This window comes from Callionymus lyra, chromosome 6, assembly GCF_982586985.1.
Source record: "Callionymus lyra chromosome 6, fCalLyr1.hap1.1, whole genome shotgun sequence".
NCBI lineage: Eukaryota > Metazoa > Chordata > Actinopteri > Syngnathiformes > Callionymidae > Callionymus > Callionymus lyra.
The window spans coordinates 19,793,673-19,809,070 of NC_141823.1; the positions used below are offsets into that span (position 1 = coordinate 19,793,673).

At 37.8% G+C, this 15,398-nt stretch overlaps 1 protein-coding gene across 1 annotated transcript; it reads left to right on the top strand.

The window, feature by feature from the left end:
• The first annotated feature begins 2,873 nt into the window (after positions 1–2,873).
• Positions 2,874–15,117, top strand: LOC148077431 (macrophage mannose receptor 1-like). The gene is made up of 32 exons (XM_087793207.1): positions 2,874–2,958; positions 3,707–4,063; positions 4,176–4,346; positions 5,565–5,720; positions 5,792–5,902; positions 6,020–6,157; positions 6,234–6,413; positions 7,079–7,233; positions 7,856–7,969; positions 8,196–8,311; positions 8,427–8,586; positions 8,656–8,844; positions 9,076–9,197; positions 9,270–9,339; positions 9,437–9,590; positions 9,684–9,719; positions 9,780–9,943; positions 10,036–10,097; positions 10,360–10,460; positions 10,635–10,780; positions 11,421–11,526; positions 11,596–11,723; positions 11,793–11,834; positions 11,929–11,940; positions 12,577–12,679; positions 12,804–13,030; positions 13,092–13,257; positions 13,955–14,113; positions 14,329–14,445; positions 14,577–14,732; positions 14,797–14,873; positions 14,992–15,117. The coding sequence occupies exons 1-32, from the start codon at positions 2,874–2,876 to the stop codon at positions 15,115–15,117; spliced, it is 4,206 nt and encodes a 1,401-aa protein (XP_087649333.1).
• Positions 15,118–15,398: the final 281 nt, after the last annotated feature.

A 15,398-nucleotide genomic window follows, 5' to 3' on the forward strand; every position in this document is an offset into this window, starting at 1 on the left:
GTTTCATGAAGCTTCATCAGACCATTACTAAATATTAAAATCAGGAGATACTTGTTTGAAGGTTAACAGATGTTGGTGGTTTAAGGAACGATGGCTGTTTAGCGTGAACAGTAGCGTGAATGGCGTGAAAAGGCTGCGTCTTGATGACTCAATCCGGTGACCGTGGCAACTAAATTGTCAATTTGACAGGCAGAAACCTTGAGCAGAACAGGAGGGGACAGAAAAATGATTGGAACAGCTTGTGAGCGAGAAGCGAAAGAGTGGATGAGGAAGAATAATTGTATCGAGAGGAGAGCTGACACCCCCTCGATCAGCTGAGGAGTAAGAGCAGACAGCGTGGATGAGCAAAGATTTGTCAGAGTGAGAACACAGACAATCTTGGTTAATTTAGTTGGATGTTCTCTCTCTCTTGCGTGAAACGTTTTTTATCCTCCAAGCATTTGGACCCTCAACCTCATTTGCTCCACATCTGAGTTGCTGCTCATTAAAAGCATATCTGTAGGAACTTATCTCATCCAAGTCTGGATTTGACTCCTCATCATTTAACCGTGAGGCTCTCCAGGACAAACACCCTTGTTGTTTGTAAGACAGGACTCTAATGTGAGCGAGAACACAAAGACGAGAACAACACAATGAATACCAGAAACACAAGGTCGTGACCAGACCTGGGCAATGTGCGGCCCTTTGACTGTATTTATGTGGCTCTGAAAATGTTTGCAAGCTTTCAAACTTTATTTTGTATTTATTGTTGCTTTAACTCTAAATACAGCTTTAAGAAGTTATTAGGCTTATTTACCCCCCTTTTGTCATTTTGTCAAATATTTATTTCCCCTCAAAATAATTTGAAGAAAAAGTTATCAGCTTTATTAGCTTCCTTTATATGAAAGTTTTCTAAATAGTTATTGGCATATTCAGGTTGATTTCGTGGATCTTTTTCTCTCTCCTGACTTGCTTTTCTGGGGGCCAATCACAACAGTCACAGTTTATAATGTGGCCCCTGAGAATATGTAATTGCCCACCCTTGGTCTTGACTGACTTGTTTCAGTCCTAATCATTTTTAAACCAGTTGTCTAATAAAAATATTATTTTTGAATTATTAGTCAACATAATTTTCTGTCTGGACAACTGGCTCCTAGCATTGTCGCTTGCTAGCATTCACAGGCAATAAAGGGGGATTTTAGAAATGCAGAAACATGCTAAATGCTAAACCAGTCCAGGGTCCAAGCGTCATTTAAACTTAGCATCTACTTAATCAAAACTCAAATCAATACAAACATTATGAGTTTATGGAAATGTTTTATTTTTATTTACAACAAGAAACTATTAGATCTTGTCTTATGAGTTTTTATTTTATTTTTTAAAATATTGCTGAAAATGAAAAAGCATTGTAGTCAAGTCATAACAAAGATAACATTTAATAAAAATTAATTAAACTGACTGTTATTCATTCAGTAAGGTTCAATTTATTAATTGAAAACTTTAGGAAAACTAATTCAAGTCCCATCATTGGAATCTACCAGGCTTAGAAATAACAACACGTTTGTTTAAACAACTAATCACAAGAGACTTGGTAAACGTATATTTGCAACAGATGGACTTTAGGATTAACTAGTCTAGTCCACCAAATAGAATGAAGTACTTCTACCTGAAACATGTGTTACATCTTTATGTGAAAAAAAAAAAAAAGTCAATTATTATATTAGTGAAAATATCGGCTGGTCGTCAGGTACACCAAGGGTTTCTTAACTCAAGCATGAACCATCCAAACAGAAAAACAGGACGTGAAACAAGAAAAAAAAAAGAAATCGTTGACAGAATGTCGAAATGCTATTGTGTCTCTTGGTTAATAGATAATAATATAATAACGTTGTAGAATTAGGAGTCATAGTTTACAGCAAGCTGTGTTGTGAAAATTCCACATGAATGTTACTCAGATGAATGTCCCAGAAGTCCATGAATCACTTCCCTGTCCAGAGTTGTTTTGATGGCACCCGTTGAATTTAGAAATGTGTACATTAGAACACAAATTTCTTTGATTGAAAAGTGCAGTAATAATTAAATAATTGAAAGTTTTTTTTGAGTATAGGGCGGTACTTAAGAAAGTACACTGGGCTCAACTATAGGTGTGATTTAAGATTTTCAAACTCAAAGCATGAAGCAAGGGCTTTTCCGATCGTGTGGTGCATTAGGACAGTCAAAATCCTCTAGTGAAGTTCACTGAGAAGGGGTGGAACAGAAGTTTGAAGCTTGACTGAGTTAAAAGGGTTTCAGAAAGTGAAGTCTTTTAAGTTTAAAGGCTTGTTGATGAGTATTGTTTCGAGAGTGACTTTCAAATCAAAACTATAAACCGTGGCAGAAGGGTTATTTTAAAAACACTATTAAAAGTTTAAACTTAATTTAGTTCTTGTTGTTACCATAGTGAATTGAAGGCTTCCACCAATTAGGAATTTGCTTCAAAAGAGTTGTGATCTCAATTAATTATTGATTTAAATCCAGGGCAATTGTTGTTTAAAAAACATACTGTATATAAAATTGAAAAAAACAAACAGTCAAAAAATCTCTTTCGATACAAGAAAGATTGAAAGAAGAAAGTCTTAATAAGATTAGCTCATACATATTTGATAAATGATAATAAATAAATTCCTCACTATTACAGAATAAATCTGATTTCTTTGGACCTCAACTTGTTTTCCTGCATCTATGGTGAATTATTTTTAACTTCAAATTGTGAAAAGTGAGGAATTCTTGGAATTCATTCAAGGCGCGATATGAAACTGCTGAGCTCAGCAACGGCAAATTAAGAAGTCATGATGTCACCTCTGCACAAGGCTATTTAGACACCCAATCGAAGTCAAACCGACACTGCCACTGCCATGACGGCGTGCAAGAACCTGCTAAAGATGAAGGTTCTGATTTTATTGAGCTTCATTCACATGTTCATGGGTCCTGCAGCAGCTGGTATGTAACATCGTTCCTTAATATTATGAAATTATTTTAGGACACAAGGATATCTTTCTCATCATTTTTGCTAAGATTTATGATGGATTATTTGACTTGAATGTAGTTTTTTTAATTAATTGCTCTCCTTTTTTCCGATTTTATGAACGTAATCTTTTTTTTAAATAATGTTTTATCATGGTTTAACCTTTTTCACCAAATCAACATGTTAAAATCTACTTTCATCAGAGTCGTACACAAGATATACAATCATGCCTACTCTGAGAAAGGTTTCCTACGGAAGTATACGAGTGCCATCAGAATATTTAATTTCTATTCAATGTCTTGTTCCAATAATTCAAAAATGTGTTAGGTAAATGTAATATTTTGAAGTGGTAATCTTGCAAAACTTTTAAAATGTTAACCCAATGTTTAAAAAAAAAGAGTACAGAGATACTTGGAATTAGAATTATAAACTCTATGTGTGAAAAAATAAAATGAAAACATTAAGTAAGCCTTTTAATATACAAGTTGTTGAATTAAATTATACAATAAAAACAAATGCAACCTTTCAATCAGATTTATATTTAATTAAATTACTCAAAAAACATATAAAATGCTTTAAAAACAACAAAGTTTCATTAAAAAAACTTTCCAATTTTAAAATGTTAAATTCAAACATTCAAATGCTGAAGGCTCTGATTAACTAAAATTTCCTGCTCAATGTAATTTTCAGTTACCCTGAAACCACTTATTTTTTTTCTTCCAGGTAACTCATTTTATCTGGTCAACGTAGAAAATACCAAGTGTTTGTCTCCCCAATTTCTTACATGTCAGCCCTTCACTTGGACCAGTGGTGAGCGACTGCTCGTTCCTTCTAATGGTAAGTGTTTGGGTGTCCAAGGCAAAACTCCCGGAAGTACAATTGGATTGTATGACTGCGATGAAAACAGTGAACTCCAAAAGTGGGAATGCAGGAACAGCACACTGATCGCCCTCAAGGGTCAAGAACTCTTCATCGAGCTCAATCTTCAAAGTGAAGCAGTGCTCTCTAGACAAGTCACAGCTGCCAACCACATCCGCATCGCTTCGACATCCAGAGGAGCGTGTTCTGAGACGTTCACAGGTAGGTTGGCATCCCGTCATTGAAAACATGCAGTTATTATTATTATTGTTATAAACTCCGGAAAGAGTTGATTGTTGGATCTGAACCTGACTTTCTGAACTACTCCCGGCAGAGCTGTACACCATCGGAGGAAATGCCAACGGGAGGCCCTGCATGTTTCCCTTTCTCTACAAAGACAAGTGGTACAGTGAATGCACCACGACTGATAAAGTGAATGCTCAGGCCTGGTGTTCCGTACAGACAAACTTCGATGAGGGACTTTGGGGATATTGTCCGACTAAATGTGAGTAGATTACCTAACTTTGGTTCATGGTTTGTGTCATGTGCTACTGAATGTTTTCGACGCACATCCTGCACTTGAAACTTTTTTTTTTTTTTGTGTGTGTGTGTGTGTGTCAATAAAAATTCGAATGAAGGATCTTACCAAAGATCATCTTTTTATATATATATATATATATATATATAAATATATATATATATATATATATACACAAAGGTGTGATGTGTGGGTGAAAGTGTCCGCACATTGTTTATTTTAAGTTGTATAAAAACTTCGGGAAATCAGTATGAACAGGATGTGATGTCATCACTTATGTTGGGAACTTTGCTTACCCTAAAACCCCAGTTTGTGAATCAAGTGAAATATGGTGCCCTGGAGGTATTTGATGTTGAGGAAGCAAGGAAAGTTAATTAACACTCATGTTACTCAGAGATTAAATTCTTGGATCAATGCCTAAATCATTGTGGCACATTATTGCCACTTGCTGTGATCCATGTCACAAACCTTAAATGCTATTTTAAAGGGCAACTAATGTTAAAACCCAACTCTCCTGACTCACTCACATCTTTCAAATGTTGATTCTTCCTCTCCAGGATGCAGTAACTTACTCATTTTGACCCTGTTTGGAAGTTGAAACTCTATAAAGTTCTCCACCATCTAAAATCTTAGCGAACGAGAGGTTATGAGAGTGGTGTCAATTACGACTTAATAATGGTTCACTCCTCCTCCAGCTGTTATCACCCCCCACTTTGTTTATTCAACAAGTCCCTTGGAGATGATTACTTTCAGTATTGAATAAGCTCTGTGACAAACCTTGATTCTAAAACAATCACAGCAGAGTGGGCGTGGTTATGGTAAACTAGATTTTAGCTCCAGAAAAAAAAGTGTGTTTAGTGGGCGGGGCGTAGGCAATTTTTTTAATGTAAATATTTCAATGACAAGAGAGTTTTGTACAAACAGACACATACTGATGATACAATAGAGTCCAACATCTATTTAAGACGCACTTAAATTAACACATTAGTTGAACTTTAATGTTCAATGCTACCTTTGAGACGTTTCCTTCATAGCTAGGTACAGGAACCAGGACAATTTTTCGGATTTCGGTCAATTTTTTAATGAAAAAAATAAAGTATCATCTTGAATACAGACAATGAAAGTGCAACTATATGATTGTTACAGGTCAGTGACAACTAATCTCTACTGACAATTGTTTTTCAGCGAGAGACGGGTGGAATAAACACCCAGTGACAGGAGACTACTACCAAATCAACTCGGAAGCCACTCTGACTTGGTCTCAGGCTAAAGAGAGTTGTAAGCAGCAGGGGGCGTCGCTGCTCAGCATCACTGATCCGCATGAGAAAACGTTCATCTCAGGTGGGTCAATAGAATGCAGCTAACATGTGAACTATAGCAATTTACTTTTTTTAACCAAACACCTTTCACAGGACTGCTATCCAAACAAGGAGCTAAACTTTGGACTGGGCTCATATTCGATTCAGAACATGGATGGCATTGGTCTGATCAGAAGCCTTATCGATACCTCGATTGGATGTATGGTAGGGTTCTGTCGTCGACCAACATACAAAAGGATTTTTCGCACCACTGCATAAAAGACTGAGTTGACGTGGGAACCCCCTGGTACCATGAATAATTCTGCTTTGGTTTTCTTTAAGGATATCCAAGTTTAACTCCAGGACGAGTTTGTGGTTTTCTTGAATCGGACTCCCTGTACTCGTGGAAAAATGGAGCCTGCAGCATGAAGCTTGGCTACATATGCCACAGTGGATCCCCTTTGCAGCGTCCGACAACAAGTACATCTTCTCCTCTCACTTTCTTGTGTTTTTATTAGAGCTAACCTTCCTCTATGGTTTTTTTGAACAGAGCCAGAGGATGATGCCGGCTTCTGTTCGAGCCCCTGGATTCCCTACAACGGTCACTGCTTTCTACTCAGTCGAAACAAGGAGACCTGGTTGAATGCTCACAAAGAGTGCCGTGCCAAAGGGGGAGATCTGGTTAGCATACACAATGTGGAGGAACAAAGCTTTGTCATTTCTCAACTTGGATATGGTAAATAATTCAAGAAATACATTTACAGAGAGAATTAAAGTGTCCATTCATTCATTTTCTACTCACCCTCAAGTGGGCTAAGGGTTGGGATTTTTTTTCTTATCAGTTACTTTTCAGGTTAGTTTTAGTTCTATGCAAACATGTAATGTCCATTTTAATGTAGCGACTGGAGTCACTTGTCTTTCGTCTTCTACGTAGAAATTGTACCAGAAAAACTGAAACAAGTCTGTATTCTAAGCTTTTTTTCAGCAGACGCTCCTGGGCCATCAGTCAACACTTACACAAAGTAGTCTGGGTTAATATTGCAAGAGCTTGAAGTCTACTGTCTATATGGGAAGCGCTCGTGATATTTACCTGAAGTACTTCTTGTCTTTGTGGGATAGCAGCTAGCCTAGCAGCTTCCGCTAAAAACAAGCTTAAAATATAGACTTTTTTTGGACGAAGATGAAGAGAAAAATAACCTCCAGTCCCTACATTTTGAATTTTGGGTAATCACTTTAATGTAAATTAATATATTATAACTATTCAATGCTTTAGTCATTGAGTTGAAGATCAGTCACTCTGAAGTACAACATTTAAATAACACTACAAGGTTGATGTATGATTATAAATTGATCTTAATTGAAAATGAAGGCTGATACAAAAAACGGTTTTGTGTATTTCAGTATCTGGTGATGAACTTTGGATTGGCCTGAACGACAGAAGGACCCGGAACTTGTTTGACTGGAGTGACCACTCCACTGTCAGCTTTACCAACTGGGAGTATTTAAGACCTAAAATCAATAATGGCAATCAACAATGTGTCCTCATGAGGGGAATGGTGAGCATGTTTTTTTTTTTTATTAGGCCAACAGAAATATTCTCACAATTAGAGCTGGGTAAAAGAAGTCTGCATATTATATTGGCAACTTGGTGTATGCGTGTAAAACTCACTTGACAAGGTATCACAAAGCAAGACTTGAAAGTTTAGATTAAAAAAAAATGTTCTGCACATAAAACACCCTATCTATAGTTACAATTGTAACCGTGGTTCTACAAATGTCTGCCCTGTCCAATTTGGGGTTGCTCGGGAGGTAACTGATAGCGACAGCCTTTAGAGGAGAAAGCATGAAATTAAATAATGAAATAGAAGAAATGGAAGAAGGAGAAATAAAGTACATTGCAACGCAGTTAAGTCATTTTCACACTGAATCCAAATAATTCGATTTCAAACACTATGAATCTAAATCAAATTAATTTATGAAACTTCCTATAACGATGTTTTCTTATTAAAGTTGACCCTAAATATGTCAATAAAAAAGTTTATAACAAAATATATTCAATGTTTTTCACACTTTTTACAATGCCACACATTTCTTAGTCTGATGAGCTAATGCAAGATAGTTATACAGTTCTCTATTTTGTCGAAGTTCAAATCCTGGATGAGAAGTTCTTTGTTGCAGCGGGGTAACTGGGCTGATCGACCTTGTGAGGAAAAACATGGCTTTATCTGCATGAAATCGAGCGCAAAGCAACCATCCGGGGATGAAAAAGACACAAATACTGGCTGTAAAACTGTGAGTACTTCTGCCATAACGACTCTACAATACATCATCGTTTATGGCCATTTTCCTTTCAGCTTGTTGACAAATTTCTGGGATTTTTTATTAAATGAAATTACTTGTAGACATAGACTTATGTTGTGTCTGTAGGTTGTAAAAATTCCCAGAAATACAATAAAATTAATTAGCATTACTAACAAAAAGCAGAACATAATGCCTGACATGGAGTTGTCTCAAATAGGGATGGAAGAGACACGGCTGGTACTGCTATCTTGTTGGGACACAAACAAAAACCTTTGAAGAAGCCCAAGAACATTGCAAGAGTTCAGGCTCATACATGGCTGACGTCTTTAACGGGTACGATTGACAAGTGTTACTAAACAACAATATTCTGTGAATAGCTCAAACTTCAACCTTGTTTGGTGAAAATAATGAATTTGAAAGGACAATAACACGCGTGTGGCTTCTTCAGAGTGGACAACGCCTTCCTTGTGAGCTTGGTTGGGACCCGGCCCGAGAAGTATTTTTGGTTGGGCCTTTCGAACCAGAAAGACCCGGAGACATTTGAGTGGACAACCACACAGTTTGTCAAATTTACCCACTGGAATGCTGGAATGCCTGGTAACATGATTGTAATTACTGTGATAAGTGAAGCTCGTCTTAACTCATTTGGCCTTTATTTTTACCAAGATAACAAGAAGGGCTGCGTTGCCATGACAACGGGGATATTTGCAGGACTTTGGGACGTACTTCCTTGCACTAATAAGGAGAAATTCATCTGCAAGCACCTGGCCGAGGATGCGAGTCTGACTCCTGCACCACCAACTCTAACGCCGCCCAAATGTGCAGAGGGATGGACTCGAGTTGGAAAGAGGAACTTTTGCTTCAAGGTTTTCCACTTTCATTTCTCTCAAAGGCAGAAATAGATGAGACTCAAAAGAAGATAGTTAATGACCAATGATGACAAGAGAGCAATCGACTACAGTGGGACCGCTAAACCTGAATACTCCTTCTGCTTCTCAGTTGGGTTCTCAAAAGTCTCAAATGCTTTGTAGATTATTGTGATCTTACATTTCAGACTAACCAGATCAATTCTAACAACATGGTCACATGGTCAACAGCTGTTTCCGGACACAACTTCTGGTTCAAAGAGCTGGTACGATGCCAGGGAGTACTGCCAATCCATCAGAGGAGACCTGCTGAGCATCCACAGCATTGAGGAACTGAGACTACTACCACGGACGTAAGACATGTCCAGTCAATGAACAATTGATTTCCAATGCATTTCCATCCAACATGTTTTTTTTTCTTTTAGATACAAAAATGTCTGGATTGGACTGAGTGCTCCCGACACAACAACCTACGTGTGGAGTGACGGGTCACCGGTACTGCTTTCTTATATGCATATGATTTATTGATATGCAGAATATAAATGTATTGATATATTAGAATATAAATCACATGTTGTTTTTTTTTTTATAGGTACAGTTCAAACACTGGGTGGATGGACAGCCGGATAATAAACACAACGTGGAATCGTGCACTGAAGTCAACCTGTTTGCTTTACGCAATAATGGATCATGGTCGGATGTTCAGTGTGAGAAGAACAACAGATGGCTTTGTCAAATACCAGCAGGTAACGAGTCAAGCGTTTATCTTTCAAACAAAATGTCATCAAGACAAATTGTTTTATGTTGAACTGATCCAATTCTTCCATCAACCACTGTAGGACTGACACCAAAAACCATTAAGCCAAGCACTCCTGGTGAGTAAAAACTGTTGGTCTTTCTTCATCATAAAGAACAATTTCACTTCCTGTTTTTAGATTATAATGTGACCTCTGATGGCTGGCTTGAGTGGAGAGGAAATCAGTATTACTTCAGCGAAAAATTACAATCCATGGAAGATGCTCGTCACTACTGCAAACGGAGACACGGTGACTTAGTAACTATTAACAGCGACGTGGAGAATCTGTTTTTATGGAACCAGGTCAGTGGGGAGATGACACATATTGTAAGAGTTTATAGTTTTTTAGTTTATAGTTTTTTAGTTTAGGAAAGTAAATTAAGGTTTTTTTGCAGATTTCCTCCAGTTTCACAGATTTCTATATCGGACTGAATGTCGATTTGGACAAAACATCCCAGTGAGTATAGAAAAAAGGCTATAAGACTATTTTGACTCATTTGCCCTTGTGTTGTCTCCGGGTCACTTTGACCCAGAGACAAAACAAGGGTTTAGAACACCAATCGTGATGCTTACACTTAAAATATTTGGCATAATTACTCCACATTTTGTTTTTGAAACTACATTTCCACTCGTGATTTGCCATAGCACATCTTTAACTCTCTGGCTGTGAATCTGGAGGTATAATTAATATGGAAACTCAACGCAATTTCCTCACACAGGTGGATGGATGGATCTTTGGTGATGTTTGAAAAGTGGGCAGAAAATCAACCTCTTTTCAAAAACTATGATGAGAACTGTGTGCTTATGTCCATATCAACAGGTAAGGACATTTGAGCGGAAAATGTCATCTTCCAGTAAATGATGAACTTGAGGATTACAACACAAAAAAAAAACTGCTTTTATTCCATTGTTTTTTCCTGAGGGTGGAATCAAATATTCACTATATTGTAAAATGTCAAATTAAATATTGTATTTTACCCATTATTCTCCCCAGGCTTTTGGTATGACAGCAACTGTGGGAAAGAGTTTAAGTTTATTTGTAAACGTAGCATCTCATCACCCATCAATGCCACTGTGGCGCCTACAGAGGTTCCACTTAAGGGTGGCTGTCCACAACAGTGGGAAAAGCTGCAGTCAAAGGTAAGAAGATGAAATGAGAATGATGCAATTACTTTTTTTAAACTAATGTGTTGATTTAAGTGTCCCTTAAACTGATCTTGGACCTCAATTGTACTCATCTGTATGTGTGCAAAACCTATTTAAATATTTGCATTAGAACATATGCTTAAACCCTGCCCACTGAAAATGCTTGGTTTTACTGGAGATTAACTCTTGTTTACCATAATCGAGTCACCTCCTGTCATTAATCCTGGAAGACTTCACCTCCAAGGGACTCATTGTATAAACAAAGTGGGGCTTGATTACAGCTGGTTGGAGGAGTGAAGACCATTATTAAATCATAATGGACTCTGCTCTTGTAACCTCTTGTTTTTGGAGAGAAAGACATCAACATTTGAAACATGTGAGTGAGTCAGGAGAGTTGGGTTTTCATATTAGTTGAACTTTTAAATGTACTTTAACTATCCTGCAGTTTCTAAATAATAATAGCTAATAAATATAGATTTTGGTCGAAACCCTTTTTTTTGTACAATGACATCTTGGTTAAGTAGGTTTTTTTGACAGCTGACTTCATCTTTAGTTAAAAATGTGTTCTAATGTGAGAAAACAAAACTAATAAATAATTGAAGTGGAACTGTTCATCTCCCCCATTTTATCTAAGTGCTACAGATTGGTTGATAACAGGATGGAGACGTGGGAAGGTGCGAGGACAAGTTGCAAAGAAATGGGAGGAAAACTGACCTCTATTCTTTCAAGACATGAAAACGGTTTGTCCAAGTAGATGCAGCCACTGAGATTCAAGACTAATGACGAAGTAATTGTATCTACATTTCTAGTGTTTTTGATGAGCAAAATCGCTTCCCTCCAGAAGAAAGATTATTGGCTCGGTTTGACTTCAGATATTGGCAGCGCTCTCTACTGGACAGACGGGCGTGCAATAAAATACATGCAACTTAGCAGATGGGTAATGCGTTTATTCTACGGTGAGCCGTTTCTATTTCCGCCTTCAAACCTGTTCTTACTTTGCTTGCAGTGGTCAATGGTTTCTTACAACTGGTATTTACGTTGGCGCAAGGTACGAGGCTTTTTGGTTTTTGATATTGAATTGTGAAATGAGCTTAACATGACCATATTTTTGAAATGTTTGTTTCTTGTGTTTCTCACTATAGGGTATTTTGGAGGTAAGACATACATCATCATAAAGTCACTCACAATACTTTTAAAAGTACTACAAAAGTTGCATGTACTAAAAGACAGACCACTCAAACATTATTCAAAATGTTTTACCCGAATAAACCTTAACCAAGACAACTTTAGTGGAGACGTCTTTCCCAGAATTAATTAGGGAACTGATTTAATATTAAGACACTTCTATTGTCGAAGATTTGATTTTATGTTGTTAGATTCATGCAGACATGTTTAATATCTCTGTTTCAGTTTGTAATATTAAAAGCTTTACATTTCATTTCTGAAAATAAAGTTTCCTACAAATATAATTTTCCAGGAAGAACTAATGTGGTGGGCCATGAAAAGTATAATTTCTATATAATTTGTGACAAGCTTAATAGTCCTCAATGTTAATCAGTGAAGGTTTAGAGATGAGCAGGTTGGCTAAACAGTATAACAAGTAGAGTACAAAAGTAGTAATTGGCGAAACCTTCAGAAATGTAAAAACTAGAAGAACATCACCACATTTGCATCATCATCTTTATAAGCAATAATAAGTGCACAGAATGACAAAAATAGTGATCTTAAAAACTCAACAATGTCACTCATCTAATCTGCTGAATAACGGTTTTATCTTCACATGTCAAAAGAAAAAGTGTTTTGCCATGACGACTGAGGTAGATTTCAAATTTGGGAGTTGGCGGAGAAAGCTCTGCAATGAAACCAGTGGATACATCTGTAAACGCGATGTTGGTGAGTATTGTGATGGACTTGTTTCAAGTCAATAACAGAACGTTCAATAAATTTCATTTAAATGATCATCTTCTCATCCACTTACAAAACAAGTTTTTTTTAACGTTTGCTTCCTTCTTAACAGACCCGTCTTTGCCAGATGTCCCGACGTCTTACACTGACTACATCAAATTAGGGAATAACTCTTTTAAAGTTGTTCCACGTAAGTTGTCTTGGATGGAAGCCAAGAAAAACTGTGAGGAGGATGGTGCCACCCTGGCTAGCGTGTTGGACAAGTTAACCCAAATTTACATCGATCTGATGACTTTAACTTTCAATGCTTCTCTATGGATTGGACTGAGCCGGCCTGAGGTAACCTTCCTCGTAACAACTTGAGCAAGCAGATCCAACCTAAACAAATGTCCTGCTTCAGGGCGGTGGAAACTTCCGATACATCGATGGAAGGCATTTGTCTGTAGTAAACTGGGATTACGGTGAACCCAGCTCTAACCGACCCTGTGTTTATGTGGACGTTGATGGACGATGGAGGGCCTCTTACTGCAATCAGACAAACTTTAGCGTTTGTAAGAAATCTACAGGTAGGTCTTTTCTAGGTAATAGATTAGCTGGAATCAAGGAAACTAAACAATGCCAGTTCAATAGTTTTGTTGTTGTAGATCCAGTGAGGTTATGAGGAGAGTGCAGGCAAGGTGGAACAGGCGAAGTGTGAAGACTGAGTTGGTCAGACACAGAGACAAGAGCAGAGTAGGATGAGTTTATTGGGAATAGTTTCTACTAGTCAGTTAGAGTTTTACTCACCTTTATGTTGAATAAGGGTTAGGATGATTTTCAGAGTAACCCGAAATGCATGTCTGTATGATGGTTGCGACCGGGGATCAACATACCGTCCATATTTTAGGACCATATTTTAAGCTTATTCATTTCAGAAGCTCACGGTCATTCAGGGAAAATGGCCAATGATCCCCTTGTCTGTCAGTTCATGGCTATGCCAGTGTCGGTGCATATGAGCTAGATTTACCCTACAAGTCTGAGTGCTTCGACAAAAAGAATGTTTCCATTTGGAGCAACTTTTAGTTGAGAAGAACAGCTCATAGGAAGTCAAAGTAAGTGAGGAAGGGTGGTTTGTAGAGATAGAGAGGAGGAGACCAAGAACATTGAAGATGAAAAAGAGGAAGACAACCATTGAGGGAGTGTTGAGTTCTAATGTAAATTCGTAGATTGATGTCAACTTTCCTTAAACGGATGAATATATATGAATAAATTTTTTATTCTCAGATATTCCACCAACACCACCGGATGTGCATCCAGGAGTTTGCCTAGATGAGGTTTGGGAGCAGAGCCACACTGCCTGGCTACCATTTAAAGGTTTTTGTTATAAATTTGTGGAACACAGAAAATGGTGGACGGATGCTTCGGGATACTGCTTGCAGTACGGTAGGATGTTCCTGCACTTCTTTTCCCCTCAAAAAAAAAAACTAGAACAAACAAGTGTGAACTATGAATCATACTAATGTTTGAGTGAAGTTAAAACATTCTCTGAAATATTCTACATCGCAAGCCGTGACTGTCCTGAAATCAAATAACAACTTCAATGTTAACCCTCATAATGATCATTGCAAGGCTCCAAAATGAATACTTTGTTTTCATAGATGCAAATCTCGTCAGCATCCTGGACCCAGAGGAACAAAAGTTTATTGAAAGTCACGCAAAGAGATTTGAAGATAGTTTCGAGAGCTTCTGGATCGGCTTGTATCGGACCAAGAAAGGTAAAATTCTCCGATGTGACACAAAGTTTTTCAAAAATTTTATATTTATTTGTTTGTTTTTTTTAAACCAATAAAGACGTATCTTAATTTTCACATCCTTTAACTTGCATTTATTCTGTGTACGTCCACAGGACAGTTAATTTGGCAGGACGGACAAGTAGTTGACTACTTGACATTGAATGTTTCGGAATCTGTCAAAAGTTATGGAATCTTGAGAACAACTGATGGGAAGTGGGACACTAGAGATGTGTTTGACTCTAAACCCTTTATTTGCAAAACAGCCAAAGGTAAGCCAGAGACGAATCTGCATCAATGTTAGTGTAATACGATTCCACATTCCTTTTTTTCTAGTCATACCAGCGCCACCGTCTCCAACCCCAGGTAAGATCATCATCTCTTCCTCTCTCATCCGCAGCCGCCTTTTCAGTGTAACGTTTATTTGCTGCAGGACCTCACATCAGTCAGACTCAATTTCGTAGTCGTGCGGCAGCTTTTGTCCTCTGTGGACTTGCAGTCGTACTGGTCGCCGTCTTAATTATCCACCAGAGACCTCAGCGCCACCTACCTGTGATGGGGAAACTGACCGGCTTCGTCAACCCAGTGTTTTTAACCAAAGCTGTACCTCAGGATGAAAAGGTCGAGAACACACTGGTCATCCTGGCCGAGGAATAGATAGAAGCCGTAGAATATGTAGAAGAATACCTTAAAAATCGGTGCTTTTCTGAGAAGGAATGTGTTTTAATGATGTAGTCCAATGAATCCTTGAATCTTCGACTCTTTCAGAGACCTTCAAACAGCATGTAATTATTCAGTCATATCAAACGCTGTTCAGTTATCACAGAGTGAATCTTGAGATTGAGAGGAATTTGCTCTGATTTCCTCCCTTGAGCGCCGATCAAAGTGAATCGACCAAAGTGACTTTTGTTCCTATTTGATGAGAGACTTCTGCAAGA